General features: G+C 38.5%; 2 protein-coding genes across 12 annotated transcripts in view; one reads left to right on the top strand and one right to left on the bottom strand.

Moving 5' to 3' along the window:
- LOC107220150 overlaps positions 1–12,570 on the top strand; it is a 120,908-nt gene extending 108,338 nt beyond the window's left edge. For 5 of the 6 annotated variants that reach the window (XM_046734300.1, XM_046734313.1, XM_015658617.2 and 2 more), the window contains one exon: positions 20–685. The gene's annotated coding sequence lies outside the window, so the exon portion shown is untranslated. Of the gene's footprint in view, positions 1–19; positions 686–9,892 lie in introns of those variants that run through there. The other variant, XM_046734311.1, reaches the window with a different exon arrangement.
- On the bottom strand, positions 2,545–17,168 carry LOC107220132 (uncharacterized MFS-type transporter C09D4.1). Of its 6 annotated transcripts, none has more exons than XM_046734357.1 (10): positions 16,090–17,168; positions 13,840–14,032; positions 13,478–13,525; positions 12,394–12,615; positions 10,223–10,447; positions 7,324–7,465; positions 6,928–7,133; positions 6,696–6,799; positions 6,498–6,608; positions 2,545–6,351 (listed from the first exon to the last, which is right to left on the bottom strand). In XM_046734357.1, exons 2-10 carry the CDS (start codon positions 13,897–13,899, stop codon positions 6,090–6,092), a joined length of 1,380 nt encoding a protein of 459 aa, XP_046590313.1. In that variant the 5' UTR covers positions 13,900–14,032; positions 16,090–17,168; the 3' UTR covers positions 2,545–6,089. The 6 variants fall into 6 exon arrangements, with proteins under 6 accessions (XP_046590313.1, XP_046590322.1, XP_046590326.1 ...); XM_046734366.1 differs by having other exon boundaries at positions 13,840–13,996; XM_046734370.1 differs by having other exon boundaries at positions 17,094–17,163.
- Positions 17,169–17,229: the final 61 nt, after the last annotated feature.

The following is a 17,229-nucleotide window of genomic DNA, read 5'->3' as shown; positions in this document are numbered from 1 at the left end:
CGCTCTTTGTGCATTCCAGATTCGTGTGACCCATGAAGGACCAATGAAGGCGCAGAGCGGCCACCACGAGGGAAAAAGACACAGTACTCAAACCTCATCGAAAATCAAAATTCGTAGCCAGAGCTCAAGAAAGACGCAGAGACGATAGGGGAGGAATTAGGGTTGGGGGAGCTGCTATCCCCTCAGATCTTCGTTTAATTATATTATGCACTTCACGCAGACCATTCTCACAAAACTTCTCGACTTACCTACATTACGAACACTCGTATTCTGTCTCTGACGCACGCGAGGACCAATAACGGCACATTTAGACAACGTTTACTGGTAGTACAGAGCTTTGGCTGGTACGTACATTTTTATCTATAGCTTTGATTGAAAAACTTTCACTTCGTTCGGACGAAGTATTTTTCACTGAGGCAATGAATTTTAGCAAAACTCAATTATCCAATGTTGCGCGCGTGTTATACGATCGATGCAGCGTGATAATAATATCGAGATTGTTTTCATAAAGTGCCGTTCCATATGCGGAATCTCCTCTCGCAACGTCAGTGGAATGTTACGAGAAAAAATAAATTCAAATAATGAATAATATACACCCATATAGTATCGCCTCGTACGAGTATGGGGTTAAAAATAGTATAAAAACGAGTTGATTATGAGCAAAAGTAGAGACGGAAAGAGGGGCGAAGGGGCAGGGGGAGGGGGGGGGGAGGGCAAAAAGAATGACACGTGGAAGAGAGAGAGAGAGAGAGAGAGAAAGAGGGAGAAAAAAGAAAGCGTAGGTGAGGACATGAATGCCATAATAATGACCAAGTTTTTGTGGTCGTACTTAAGTCATACTTTATTATAGCTTTTAGCGAATACACGATTTTATTTCACATTCCATTATCAGAATATCTTACTATTATCCAAAGCAGATTAATACAGATGGCTTATGCACTCGATGGGCTATAATACATAGTACAGATATCTATTAGTGCCTAATCTTCTGGGCGGAGAATTGTTAACTTGCAACCGCAGTATTAGCTAGTATAATATTTATTATACTTGTTGTACGTAGGACTTGATTACGGTGACCGTAGATACCTTGAAATTAAAGAACGAAACTACAAAAGCACATGATGGAAACCAAAAAATTCAACGGTGTATGGATGTTTACGGTACTGGTCCATAAACTGGTGGTGACATAAGCCGTCTGCGTTACTTTGTATTATCGTCGCTATATCCCACTTTATGCTATCTCCGTACACGATAATCCGATAAACGTATCTCGGTTTAGGCTTAAATTTGTGTTTGGGACCTGCGTCCGCCTTCATAGCTCAAGTACTTACGCTTACTTGAGTTTGCCTTCCGACTGACGGTCCCAAATGCTCATTTCGGTTCTTTGTCCAATTATTTTGTGATTGTTAAAATACTGATACACGTTTAATATAAAATGTTATAGATTAAGATAGGTTCCTTATCAGATTTCGTTTCGTATTTACTTGGCCACCCGAAAATTGTATAACATTGTTATCGTATGTGTTATATATGCTTGAAATAGTAAAATGCAACAGAGAATCTATTATATGTATATTGTATAAAACAAATTATAACTATAATCCATTGACTCTTGAGTATTATAGAAATCAATACTGTTTTATTCACAACTGTTACACTCCTTTGAATTGTACGAATTAGGAAGATTGAACGCAATAATCAAAAACTATATAGGAGGAAAAAAAATAAAATCATAAAGACAAATTATAATTATTGAATACGTGGACAAAAATTTTATCGACGCAGAAATACAATGATCGTCATCTCAAAGCAATTGACAAAGCAGACTTTGTTTGATAAACTCAAGTGGCCTTAACAATATACTTATGTTCTGATTAATATCATGAGTCTCACAACGAAAATCAGAAAATTCAGATACCGAAACGAACACAAAAAAAAAAAGAAGAAAAATACACGTTACAGAAATATTTAAAGTAACATTTTCAACAAAGAATTTTATTGAATATGGAAGGCAAGAAATAAAAAAAAGAATTCTCGAATCCGTGTATAGGTGAAATATAATTGACTAATTTTTGTGTAAATAAGCGTACCGTCAAGCGATTCCTGATTCATAATTTTGTCTAGACACCTCTGAAATCCAGACTCACGATAATAATGAAATGAATAACCGTCATTGCAATGTAATGATTAAATGAAAAAAAGAAAATAGTAATTACTCGTGTATCATAAGTTTTGTGTTACGTTTAGCCGCATAGAATATACGTTATACGTATTATACTATATACATTTTATTTTATGTAATAATTTTGACAAAGGCACACAGTCCCCCTTACGAACGGAACTCTGTACAATATAATCAATCGCACGCGGTGAATATTTCGTACTCGATGTTCTTACTGAGCTCAATTTTGCCACGATGACAATTTCGTAAGACAATTGCAATTATATCTACCGAAATAGCATCATTATATAAATATATCTATAATTTACCATTCAATTTTCATACTCTTCTCGATCCTTTCATTTCTCGTGCATAGAATAGTCTGTTTTTTTGGTCGCACGGTCAAGATGCTATCGTTTTGCGTGGTTTCATTTGTGCTTTTTTTGTTTCTTTGTTTTTTTTTTCTTGTCGAACGATTGGTCCACAAAGTCTTCAAATTCATAAGAAATTTCGTTGATCGTAAAAAAAAGAGAAAGTTATCAATACCGATGGTACTTTGCACTGTAATCATCGTACGTTTTGTTTTTCATCATCGGATACAGCGTGAGATTAACAACAATAGTATTTAAGACTAAACTTGGTAGACTATCATATTAATGATACAGGGGTACTTTCGATTAACGGTACATATTCTATTCTGGAGGAGCCTACAAAGGTTGTTAGCACCGCCATGTATACGTGTATAGTTATATATTATAATCACAAGTATTATACTTGGTAAATGTTCTGCGGCACTCTATGGAACGACTGAATCTTGTGCATTCTTTAAATCATGTATAAATACATATGATAGTCTTGCTAATTATGTTCTCGTGGTGAAATGCTCATTTGTAAGGGTCGAGGACCGTGGTGCCTTGAACCCGAAAATGATCTTCGCTGATTAGGCTGAAGATAACAGAAATATAGACGATGCCCATTTTGTGATTCCCTTAGCAGTTGTTAATTTTTATTTTTATTTTTTAATATCCTTTATGTATTGCTTATCTAAGTTAGCTTATGTATCTTAGAATTTAAGAGTGTTTCAATAAATGACGATGACATTATATATATATATATACATATATATATACATATATATATATATATATATATATATATATATATATACATTTTATCAAGTTTTGCACTGTTTTTTTTTTATCGTTATACTACATTCGCTGTGCGTTTCCATGCTCAACAGACTGGTAATTTACACATTAAATTGTCTGTATAGTTTTCACGATTAGTATCGTACTATCGGAAATATTGTGATAAATGTACAATTTATAAAAAAATCGATAAATTTTTACTCTGAAAAAAGAGAAAAATTCTTGATCGACAAAGTAAGTATTATAGGTTTTAGGTATGTAGAGTGATTTAATCTAAAAGTTGAATGACCGAGATATAATTATAAAATACTTGTGTTTCAGAGGTAAAAGTTACGCATCAATTTGGCAACACGACACGAACAAGGATTTCTGAACTACAATACTTCTTTGCTTAAATTACTTAATTAACTCTTTGATTAGTCCTTCATAAATTGTAAGGTATTACCGTAATACTAAGAGATTGATAAAGATTAATAATAATAATAGTAATAATAATTCGTGGAAATCAGCAACCCATCTCCATCTCGCTCAACACTTTGGATGAGATATTTTGGCAGACGTTTTTGCGTGTGCGGAAGAGATTCTTATACAAGAGATACTTTCTTACTAATTCTTAAAAAAATATCATGTATTCTGTAGAATATGTATGTATAAGACTTTCATTCGTATCACCGATATCACTATTTACACACCTGTTTGGATATCAAAGCACTCGGAAATATACATGTATAACAGATTGACAAAGACGGAGCAACTTTCGTAAAGTCTTACTTACAAGAAAATTTACGTATAATATTACAGGGTCACGAGACTGAGCTAATATCACTATACAATTGACTTGAATTGAATGTTCGACATTGTTTGCTTAATTGCATACCATCACTTCGTTGGATTTTGCAATATGCATATTTTCGTATACCCTACGTTCTGACACATCTAACGATAAGGTAAAACACACAGATATATAAAATATAAATATATGATCATAGTATAAATATTTATGCCCCCCCGGTGCACATAGTATAACTCTTTATGGAATATATTAGACAAACTTGCGTATACGCTAGTTATCTCTTAATTTCTACGTGTTACGATCGCTATATGCAACTTGAGGGGATCGCCAATCACCCTGAGATACGAATTGATTTTTCTCGATGAAAGCGATTCATCGGCGATCGCGCGTACCAGCATGTCAATTTTTTGGTGAGAATAAAAATTAACCAAAAATTATGCCAACCGCTATCTGAAACTGGTTTGTACAGATTCATATTTTCAATCTCTTCCTCTTAACCTCTTGGCTATCAGTCAATTTTATATCGCATTCCAAAGGTGAGACCGAGTTCACTGTAATCGACTGTCTAAATAAAATTGACATGCTTGTACGAGATAACGATTTGAACAATCAGTAGAATTTCTAAAGCTTCCTTTACGGGGATCCCTTCTGAAGCTTGAGACGGTGAATCACTTATTTATCACAATTTGCAAAGAACTCATATCGTACATGTTTAATCGGACGTCTGCGCGGTGCTATCCAATCAGATAATTACCGAACTTGTATCATTATCTATTTCAATACTCTGTCCGACGTGGATGAAACACTGCTGTGAAACTAGGGCGCCATTTTGGCAGAAAATTAAAATCCATTCTTTTGTACCGTGTTCCACTCGTTAAGATTTGACAATTTACGGTGCTATAATATGAAAATGAATGTACAGATTATTTCGGAATTTTTACTAGCAGAAAAAAATATTCCGGTATAAACATTATCAACTTCCAAAAACAGGACAGCAATTGTGAATTTGTTCTGAAAATAATTTGAGTGCTAAGCTTGCAACAGACTTTGATAACCATTTTTGACACTTCAACTTTTGGGGATATGTATTCAACGAAACGAAGTAGAAAGTAGTCAAACCGAAGGTATTAGTTACACTGCTATCTAACAACATATTTCAAGTTTGCAGTTTTGCATCGATGTAATGATTCCTACTGCAGTTTTAACTGCCCAACAAGTGAATATTAACGATAATACTCTAAAGTTTTTAATTAAAATCATACGTTGATGGGGTGAAATCGACATACTAATACCTGACAGTTATATGTTCTTCTGGAATTTGTAGAAATCATTACTTTTCTCCGCGTTTCTGTCAACAAAAAATCTATGAAGTTCGTAGGTCAACGTATCATCTAGCAGATATAATGAAGTGACATAGTTAAACGGAGAAAACCAGAAACGGAAAAAGAACTACAGTATATATACTAATCTACAGCTACGAACTTACCGACGTAGAAACTTTAATGCCGAGAGTTTATATTCTTACAAGGTATATCTCGCGAGCAGTTACAAGTAATGACTAAAAATTTTTTTTGGCTAGAGAGAAAGGTAAGTAATACTTCTCGCCGTGTAAACGAGTTGCACGTTACAGAGCGTAATGACTGACGATGACGTTAGTAACTTTATACATTGACTAATACCTGTACTTCATATTTAAAATATAACTTATACTCTCCGTAATCTCTCTAATCTGGATATACTAATTTAATCCGTGCAATAGTTCTACTGACTAACAATCCTCGGATTTCATTGGCCGTTTTATGTTTCCAGAGGTTCTCTGGATTACGCGTAAAGCTACTATCAACCACTCTATCATCGACATCACAAGTTCCTTAGATTACTCGAGCTCCGAGCTTCTCGTACGGAGGTACAAAACTTGGGACCTGATACATCTTGTCAAGTTTTAACTCCTTCGTCGTTCAAACTAACGACTGAAAGAAGCTTATATTCAGAGTTTGGCCTTTTGCCTCCTAAGATCATTCGGTATAAGAGTGGTCATGAGACATCCGAAGCCTAACGTAACGCACAGACCAATATTTGCCCAAAATATACCCCAGATTGTGAAGAGATGGGAGTAAAGCAACGTGAATAAGATCCCGAGCACTTGAGTCGCAGCGTTCAAAAGTCCCGCCGACGTACCTTCCGGTTCCGGGTACGTTAATTCCGTCGCGAACTCGAAACCCACTGGCAAGTAGCCGGTCATGAAGAATCTAAAATGATTTTAAATATTCCGGGTTAATGTGACGCGTGTATAAAGCTGTGTTAAAAGTTATCAAGTAAGAAATTAAAACATAATCCAACTTTTTATGTACACAAAATGATACTTCGCCATATGATTGTTGTATTTTTATCTTACCCCAAGCTGGCTGAAGTGAGATACACGACGTATATGTGACCGGAATCCAATGTGAATGTGAAGAGCATCATTCCCAGGAACGAGAATATGTACACACAGAGTGTCGTTTCTCTGTAACGATTTATAGGGCTTGTAATGATTGGGTACGTAGAGGAATTTAATGACAAGACGAGCATACCGAACGATTAATAGACTAACTTGAATCTGTGCGTTTTGTCCAGGACTACGCCGCACAAAACTGATCCCAACATGCCGGCAAGAACGATAACGAGACCAATTCTTCCCGCGTCTGTTTCATGGCCCTGCAATGAAAAAAATTTGATAGATTGAAATCAGGTAGGTACAACATGTATACCTACCTGAAGTTCTGAATGTTACGTGGTGTTTTAGCTGTTACGAGGTCGGTTCTATTAGTCGTTTGATTACTTACTGGGTAATATGGAAGTATTATTTGACTCAGAAGAGTGCTCAGGGCGTAGAAAATGCCGACGTTTATCGCGTAACTGAGGAGAAGCAGGAGGTATCCCTTGTTGAGCAGCAGAGTTTTCACAGAAAATAGGAAATTTTCCGAAGTCTCAGCCTCCCTTTGTACAGCTTGAGCGGAGCTGGGTGGTAAGGGGGGTTCAGCCTTGAAGACTGTTGGAGAAAAGACATTTTTTTATATAATATGAAACTTGCGTCTCAAGTACTTAGCGTAATTTCGTGTGTCCGCCTCGGGATGGTTAAAAAAGTGCCCAAGATTGAACATCACGCAAACAATTAAGCGGTGCTCAGCAGCGAGCAGCGTTCGATTATTGTACAAGGAAGAAATTGGTTTTTTACTTACACAACAGGATAAGGACCAGGATAACCGATGTTATCGCAGCTACGATGTAGAACATAGTTTGTAGACCATCTCCAATGACCGTCACGTCTTCGCTGTTTTTGACTAACATCGGCGGAAACAAGAAGCCCACGGCCACGCCAAGCTAAAAAACCGAGGTAGGAAATTATTTTTTTATTTTACATTTTGAATGTTCGATATTTTTATTAACGTATTGGTATAGCATTTTGTTTCAGGTTCAACTGGACAATGGATGGTCGATGTGCGTCGTCCGGATATCATCCCCCCGTTCTGTATCTTGGATTACGACGGTTTCGAGCGAATGGTGGATTCATGGCAGTTTCGCGTATCAGGTATATTGTAAGTGAAAACGAGGATGTTTCATCTTTAATAAACACGCAACGAATAATTTTTCAATTGTCAGTAGAAATTGGTTATGCAAATTGTTGCGACAATCCGACGTTTCAACAAACCAAATAACCCAATATCAAGGATAATTGGCTCTTCCTGGACACGAAGGCTGATAAATGGCTGACGCGGTCTAATTTTTTCCCCTTCGGCGTGTTACGGGTTTTTAAAATTTCTCTGTCAACATACATTCGCCAGTGGATGGAAAGGCCTAATTGTCAAGGCAAAAAAGATGTCCCCGCATTATCCAAATAGTATAATATTAAATTAGTAAGAATAAAATTAACCAACCGAAGACCATTTGAGATCATTATGTCCTCCGGTAAGTACACATCTGTTGCGCAATAAAATCGCCGCTATACCTACTCATATCCTACTTAAACGACCCTTGTACCAAGTACTTCAGTCTCTCTACCACACTGGGCTCAATTGTCCGCATGATATACGAGGATATAAGTCCACTAAGGCGTAATTGGTTTGTTCACCGCTGATTATACCGATCGTGTTTATCGTCCGTTGTTTTTACCACTGTGTAAATTACGACTGCGTCAAGTTCCGGCAAGAGTTCGGCATAATAAAAGTAAAAGGAAGCGAATGCAATTTTCGTTGAACCTAACGACCGGGATTAACATGTTATTTCAGTCGAATCGTTGCCCAAGCACAACCTCGAGATCACCGAACAGCACATGCAATTACCCATGAAACGCTCGAGTCATACGAACAATCGGTTGAATCTCACCCGGAGTGAGTGAAGACACGGTTTCAGGTTTGAGGGCTTCTCTCTCCACGGGTATCCCCCCAATCCCGATTACCTCAATGGACCTTGAGCTCCCTCATTCTGCAAACTTCCTACGACACCGGTCACATACGCTCAGAGTAGCACTTATTTTGGCGAATGCGAATACATGCTTCGACATCGTGTACATTCCTCAGGAATGTCATATAAAGCTAAGTGATTAATTAACGCGATATTCACAAGCAGGTGTTCAAGGCGACCTTATGCATAACGTCCGTAACCATGCGCTTCGTTCAAAGTCTCTCCACGTTTCTAGGCTACTCGGATGTTCACAAGACGCCGTTAAGACACGTGGCTAATCGTTCCACTTGCCGTAACAGTTCGGAGATAATCCTAATCTCGAGCTTATCAGGGGAATAATCGTGACTTAGTGTACACATGTTACGATGTGTACCCTTCGAATTTCTTTGGCGGTTAAATTTGTCATAATTTAGTACGACGTAATGGAGGTTACATGACGTCATAGGTCAGCAAACGCCAACCGAGGCAGGAATGTTCCCTGAACCATCGGCACCCCGTGTTGGTAAAGTTTAACCTTCGTGGCGTTCGTTGGAAGAGCAATATTTGGAGTGGAATATTCCCACGGATGAGACCGCGGTTCTCTCGATTAGGTAGTCCGTTAGTTCCGTGCAGATTAGAAGCAGAAGATAGTTAGAACGTTTCCTGAGATTTTATCTGACCCAGGGTTCGACGCTTTTGGTCAGCTATTAAATTATAACAGCTGCGCCAATCAACCCTGGGAACATTTACCAGATCGATGAAAAATAATCAAGCTGGTAATGCGCGGACCGCGGGGAATTGAATTTCCCAATTTCCCGAATGGAAAATTTAACTATAATCCGGTATAACTATAGCCTCGAAAACATTTATCTTAGCAACAATACGGCAGATTATTTCGATTGTCGGCTACACGTGTATCGTAGCTTAGGTGTATAGAATCGGTAATTTACACCAGGTAAACCTTTATCAGTGCATGATCGCGGAACTACTTGAAACAGACATCACGGCGTGTGCAAATATTATGCGAGGGCAATGATAAATTTCAATGAAATAATCGAATGCAGTTTAAATTGGAGGTAATGTTAATATACCATGCACCGCGCCGTTTAAGCTCGCATCGCAAACGATCGTTTATGGCCCTATACGTTCCCTCAAATGCACGCTCTTACATTAGGCGTATAACGCAATCACGTTGTGGGTATAACACATGCGTCCACACGTATAAACGTATAAACGTATAAACGTATAAACGTATAAACGGTAGTGCACACGGGGCGGCGGACCCCTCGCGATAAGCGTATAGATTCCGTGGGTCCCCGAGCTCACAGATTTTCCCATATAATTACATTGCATCGTTTATGATTCTAGCTGCACGTCCGACGAGGGCTAATATAACTTAAACGTTGTCCGGCTATAAACTCGGTGGTCAACCGGTCAGCGTGGGCAGGACGGACCTCGGAGGTCGTAGCTTCGAACGCTGCGCTCACAGGCGCACGAGGTCTATCGTGTGTGGTCACCGAGACCACCCTTCGGACGAAGATGAGGAAAAAAGAAAGGAAGAAAAAAAGAAAAAACACCAAAGAACACACGAAGGTCCGTGTGTCAAGGAGGAGCGATAATTTTGATACTTAATTCCAGAAGGCCAGGGGACTGGGAAATTTGCCAACTTCGTTATTCGGACACGGACGATTGACTCACCTGGTTGCCGAACACGCCGATGCTGCAAGCGCTGCTCACTTGGTCGGGATCAAACCAGACGGCGGCGAGGCGAGAAGGCACAGATAAGACGAATACTTGACTCAGCGCGACGACGGAGTGACCCAGGAAAGTCACCAAGAATCTGTCCGGGGCAACGCTGAATACTTTTATCCATGCCCCGGTCGCAGTGCCAATAGCACCGATGATCACGGCTACGCGTAGACCCTGTAACGTATAACGCGTGAATTGTGAAAAATAGAAGATTATTTTGGGTCGTCGCTTGATTCGAATAAAGAGGGTTAAATTTTATGACCCTTCGAATAGCGGCAAATTCTCCGCGGCTTTGTCGGACTGTGAATTACAATTTTTGCGGTCAACTTGCGAACAGTTTCTACTAGCAATTTTAAAAGATACTTTTTTGCAAATGCAGTTTTGACGCGCGTATTTCCAGCAGGTACGGAATGACTAGAAATATTTACTCTGTCTTTTGCCTGGCGAAACGCACCGCTACATTTGAATAGAATATTTAGACATTTTTAGTGCTCGAAATTAATCGTGCTGGAACGAACCGCAAAATTTCATCAATAACAGCGTTCTAAGCTTTGTACCGGTCAGTTGTACGGTTGCTCTAGACCGAAGCCTTGGCAATTTTAAGCACATTTAGCAGTTTGCTACGGTTATCAAGTCGCTAGTTTAATCGGTGGTATAATAATCCAACATAGCACGCAGAGTGACGATAGCTTTTATCTATTATAAAGGTATATCCGGTTTGAAATTGCATTACCGGGAATTACCAATGCTGCGTACAATATCTTGGAACAATAAATAACAATGAGTTCCTATCATAATGGAGCGAATCATTATACGGGCGTTAAATATTTGCTAATTAATATTTATTGATCATGATTGATTTTCAATCAAGTTTCCATGTGGAACAAACTTAAAAGAACAGTAGCGTGTATGATTTATTTGAATTTTTTCGAGCGTCTTCAAGACATAAATTCCAGCTTATCACGTATGTTTCATCGGTATAATTATTCTACAAGTCCTGTAGAATACGGCCCGTAAATCTGAATACCAGGTGAGGAGAATGATTGTGAAACTTTCGCGACTCAAAACTGCAGAAGCGGGATTACAAATTTTATACCCCAGCAATTGCATCTTGCAATAAAATAAAGTATTCGCAAACAACTTTATCTCACTGCTGCAACATTTCACAGTACTAGAACCAGCAATTGATTAGCGCACGCTCCGGGCTAATTTAAGACTATATAAATAGGCTAATATAACTGATCAGTAGTTGCTACTGACGATGAGTGTGTGAAAAATTTAGCACAACTTTACTCGTAGACAAAGTTCGGGTTCGTACGTTTGTTACACGCAATGGAACTTGACCGGTTTTTCTGTTTTGAAATGATTAGCTTTTACCCCAGAATGTTGACGGATGAGTGTAACACCTCTTTAGATGCGTAGTAAAACATGCATTACAATCACTTTTACATACAGTGACAAACTCCACGCATACGCCTTTGTGAGAACATAAGGAAATCGATTAAATAAGCATAATCTATACGTCAAACAAAAGGTGTCATGCGCCGAGTTTGAGAAGAGTAGATTTTCTGTCGGCGCTCGATGTTTCGAAATTCGTTGATACCGATCTATTACGCAGAAGAATTAGACGTAAGAGATTTACTTTTTCCTGCTTTGACCTCAGTCAAGATACACTATAAAGTGTATCATTTATTTTTTATGTACCGATGAGACTACAAATGAGTGGAAAGTTTTAAAAATGTGTTTATAATTCTGACGGCTCTTGTCACTCGGCTGAGATAAGTGTCAAGCGTAATCCAACACTATGTGCCGATGCTAGATTATTACCAAGTCGAGATGTTGAATCAACCCATTTTCTCACCGTCCGTATTTCTCGTATACGCAGCAACTATTGGTACAGAATCAGTGAATTGCCGTGCCTCGGTAATAAACCCCTCCTTGTTCTTAATGAAGAAAATCATAAGGCCAACAACCGAGCTGCGCCTTCACGATTCATCGTTGCATTTTTAATCTTGGTTTGTTTGTTTTTTACATCCGGTGCAGGATTGCAGCAGAGAATCCACTTAACAACGATAATCTCTAGATTAACAATGATTCGACAATGAATCCTGTACACTCACCAATTTATCCAAGAGGTAGCTGGCGGGAAATATGAATGGGATGTAGAGGACCATGTAAATCAAACTGGTCCAGTTGACGGCCTCGTCTGTCACGTCGTAATACTTCATCACGATGTTGGCGATTATACTGTACTGGATCCATTGCATCGCATTGCTGGCGCTGTAGAAAACGAAGATCCCCAGAATCGCCCATCGTTTTTTGTACAACTTCGTCTCGGGGGGCTAAAGTTTTTTAATCAAAGTCAGCTAGTTAAAATCACTACAAGCCATGGCGCCATCTGACAACGCATCGTTCCGCTCTTTACGCCATGAATATCGCAAATATTCTAAAATCCCGAGAGCTTTATGCAAAAGCTGCAGTTTTCGCGGAAAAACTTGGAGGAAAATACTCGAAATCTTACGTAACGGTTGTTCGCGAATGCAGTCTCGTGATATTTTCCCTCCAGTTTTTCCGCTACTTGCAATACTGACGATCTGTTAATCTGCGTAAAGGTGAGCTTGCAACAACCAGCGTTGATTTCGTTCCATAAACGCGGCGTTACTTTCCTCATTCATTAGGGCTCATCCATCCTCGTTTGCTTCGCTTCGTAAACGAGGATGGACGTGAAACGTGATGTAACTAACATCATGCCTACAAAGTTATTGCAACGTCTTCGCCGGTGGAAACTTTACCTGTTCTATGACGTAGTTTGTGAATCAATCGGTTTTCCCGAGTCCGGAGGAATGTTAATTGCAAACGTAACACGGATGTTTCGAATACTATGCTTTTTATTCGGTGATCATTAATGTCAACTAGTAAGGCTCGCACGATCGTAGTGGTTATCGCATATCTGTGTATTAATCATTTCGCCCATTATTTGATACAAGAAAGCAGAGACAAGTGCGTTAGTATTATTAGCTTGCAATAAACCCGGTTTCCATGACTCGAGTCTTAATTTTTTTAAGTGGACACAATTATTCGCTCTGCATTAACAGGAATGAGTAAAAGTTAGTGAGAACATATTTTCGTATGATACTTGAAACAAGCAGCAAGTAGGAAGGAAGCTTTGAATCTAGATGTAATTAAAACGGAAAATGTATTTACGCCGAGCAGTCCAAGTGCGGTGTACTTCTGCGGGTTCCTAATGACGCCCTTGTGCAAAGAGAAAAAAAAAACAAACAAAGAAATTAAAAATTAAATAGAAAAAAACAACTTCTTTGCCCTCATTTTACACTGTACTGGATTCAGGGTTGAATTTTCATCGATAATTTTTTTCCCCTAGTTACTTTAAGTGACTAAAATTTTTGCGCAAATATACCTATATATATTCAATATGTATACCGAATGGCTGGACTTATCGATGAAAGTTTGGAGAGTCGCTTGAAACCAAGGTGTCTATGAATATAAAACCTTTTGCACAGTTACAAAAATTTGATGATATAAATTATAAAGTATTTTTCTCTCACCTCTGTCAGCTGCACACCACTTTCCGCCGATTTGAAGTAGTCGACACTAGTTTTCGACATGTCGGAGTCCGAAGTGCCAAAAGCGAACCCAGAAGTGCTGGGTGCACACGATTGTTGGTCCAGTTTCCGGCAGTGGTAAACTCACAGTCAATGATGCCTGAGGAACCGGTTTCTTTTTAATACCGAGAATTACCTGCCAAAGAGAAGATCAAGACTCAAAGCTGTAAGCCTTTTACCCCGTATAAAATATTTCGTGTATCGGTGAATGCCGTTATCAATTGAAAAATCTCGTTTCTCTCGCTTTCTCTTCAGTGTTGAAACAAAATTCAAAGGGTAATTTTAACATTTGTAACAAAATTCAAAGTGTTATTATAACATTTGTCTAATTTGTTTCCGGTACTGCCTTCTGAAAAGTTCAGAAAATTTCAAATGCAACAAATCCTTCGTTATTTAGTTGTGTTCATTTAACTTAGACTCGCTAAACTGTCGTCTGCATTCGCGAGTTCTGTCAACTGCTACTCGAGTTTATATGTGTTTTCTGAAACATCACCTGGGGCATTAGCATACGTAAAGATAAAGACCTCGTTATTTCACAAGAGGGCTAGAACATGCCAATTAGACCGTATCTCCCCATAGTTTGTTTGCTCCCAGAGAGTCAATGTTCCGTGAATTTATCAAAAGCATTTCAGACAACCATGCGTATTTGATTTTCTGTAGCTACGATAATAACAAATAACATGTTGTGGATATCAGTAATAGTTGTAGGAAAGTCTGTCTGGCCGTAAATGTTTTTCTTTTTTTTTTCTTTTATTATTACAAGATTATCCACACCTTCTTCAATGCTCTGTTACAGAATAAAGATAACTAGCAATTATCTGCCCTTCGTGATGTTATATTATCTTAAGAAACGAACTATGCCGCAATAGGCTGGGAAATATAATTGAAATAATATGTTACTCGAGTGCAAGCCGTATATTTAACATTTAAATAATAACGTAGATTCATTGCCTGTAGTTAATATTCTCACGACCGTATTCAGGAAAGCTCAACATTGATTAAGACGAGTTCAGAGCTGTCTCGAGACCGTCTTGCGACAATAAGAACTGTCTATGAGTGCCTGCCATTTGATTCTATATTAGCACAGTTTATTGACATAACTGTTCAGGTTTTCCGATTATTATATCATTATATGTATTTTTCATTTTTAGTCGTACTCCTTATAACTACGCTCAGCGGCGATCAGAGTTTCGATATGAACGTACGGCGACATAACGAATAGCACAGTTTTATTTCTCGCGATTCCAAGCCAGTTCACAACCATGTCAATTATCCATTTACACCAGGTTTCCTGTTGACTTTGAGACTACGGTCAGATTTAAGATGAGCATTGAAGGCTCACGTCAGAAAAGTTCGTTACATAAGAATAGTAAAATAGTGCTTACAAATAGCTGATAAACTTCTGCATAAATGTGTCTGCCAGACCGTTAAGAATGTGCGTGAGTCTGAATTTTTTTGAATGATTAATAATCATCATTTATTTTACAATTAAATCTAAATCCGTTTGAAAAATCGCAACGACGCGAACGTGCTTGAATTTTCTGTCACGTCTAATTTATGCCTCAACGTTGACCGTTATAGGTGAATAACTGGGTGATTGATGTCGTGGAAAATTTTAACGACGGTCAGAGCAGGTGAATATAAACTAATAACAGAAAGGGGGCTGCATAATAGTGCTGTAATACCGTTAATACCGTCTGTGTAAAACTATTCTCATCAATTTTTCGTTGCACGCAAGAGAACGCGAATAGCTGTATATTGTACCCGTATTATTGACAAATTGTTGCAGACTACCACAGCTGAGATAAGTATTCAATGGAATTTTCTTCAATCGATTTGATATCGCTTTATTGCTTGGTGTAAAATAGTATGCGGTTACAATAACACGAGGCGTGTGGAATATTAAGGCTGACGACGAGCCTGGACTTGAACCAATTTTTTTTAACACTCGATAGTCGAAGTCGATAACACTTGAATGTCCAAAATGTACCAAATTTTATCGTACTCGACGCTAAACCTCAAGACTAGTTGACCAGAACATTAATGCTATAATAATATGATGCTATACTAGTGATATCGCCAATAATGATGCATTGGATTTATTGCTTCTTGATGGGCTAATTCACCGTGAACAGATCAGAACAGACGAGCGACAGATCTTCGCAACACAATTGATCGATACATCATACTTACGACCAGCTCTGTCTTCTGCTTCTGAAACGCAACAGGCTCCTTGTCGGGAAATTGTTGTTCGTTGATAACTTGTCGCCGCGATATAATATGAGGATTCTTTGGTGAATTTCTTCAAATTCGTTCAATCTCAGCTAGAGAATCATTCGTAGTTCCAAGTAGAAAGTGATTCAAATTCTCTTAGTGGATCGAAGTTAAAATCTATCAATTGCGTAGCATCATTTCAATATTTCTCATCAATTCTTCTTAGTATGTAAACACCTGACGGCAACTCTGTTCGGTTTTAAAAACGATCCGAAAGTACTCAATGTTCTAATAATATATTCGCCAAAGGTATTCCTCCGAGTGATTCCAATTCCACTTACAGATATGTCCACATGAATTTCGTCGAGTAAAATGTTTGTACAGTCAATTCCTGACAATCAAATTTTCCCAGCACTAGGTAGCTCAATACTCGTAACATTGAATTGTAAAATATTTAAACTATTGTCAAAAGCGCAATTCGTCTTGTGGATTCCTGTTCGTAACGTAGTCACGATTCCTAGGTAACGTGCAGAATTGCGGCGAGTAACTTCCGAAGGGTCTCGTTGAAGCGGCAATCCGAGGTGTTAATTATCGATCGATAACCAAGAATTATCTCTCCATTCTAACAAGCAGTCTACTCGTTCGTATCCTCGTTGACTCGTTAACTATTCGTCGTCGTTTATTACGTGTATCTGAATATACATTTACAAGGTCTGATCCATTGGCTGTTTGCTCACGATCAGAAATAACAGTAATTTATTCGGTCAGCGTGTACAGTTCTTATTTATTAAAAACAAAAATAGAAATAAAATAAAAAAATGTTCGAATCAAAGGTGGCCCTGCACTTGAACGTGAGTAGGGATACACCGATGTAACGTGGGATTGTCTTGTTTCAAATATAATACTGCGTCCCACTCATCGGCTGAAGCGTCTCATTACTCCTGTCGTGTTTTTTCGCCTTTACAGTTATACTTGTTTGGTACCTTTTTATGTATTTCTTTTCCTTCCCCTTTACCCAACGCAAAGCAAGACCCGAGCCCGTTGGACGATGGGCACCAACTGAAACCAAAGTTGAATCGAAAGTCTAGAACAGCCGCGCGTCGAAACGCGGCTGGTTCA

The sequence above is a fragment of the Neodiprion lecontei genome, chromosome 1, assembly GCF_021901455.1.
Source record: "Neodiprion lecontei isolate iyNeoLeco1 chromosome 1, iyNeoLeco1.1, whole genome shotgun sequence".
In the NCBI taxonomy this organism is placed as follows: domain Eukaryota; kingdom Metazoa; phylum Arthropoda; class Insecta; order Hymenoptera; family Diprionidae; genus Neodiprion; species Neodiprion lecontei.
The sequence above is the reverse complement of the archived record's forward strand: the minus strand, read 5'-3'. Positions and strand labels throughout refer to the sequence as shown.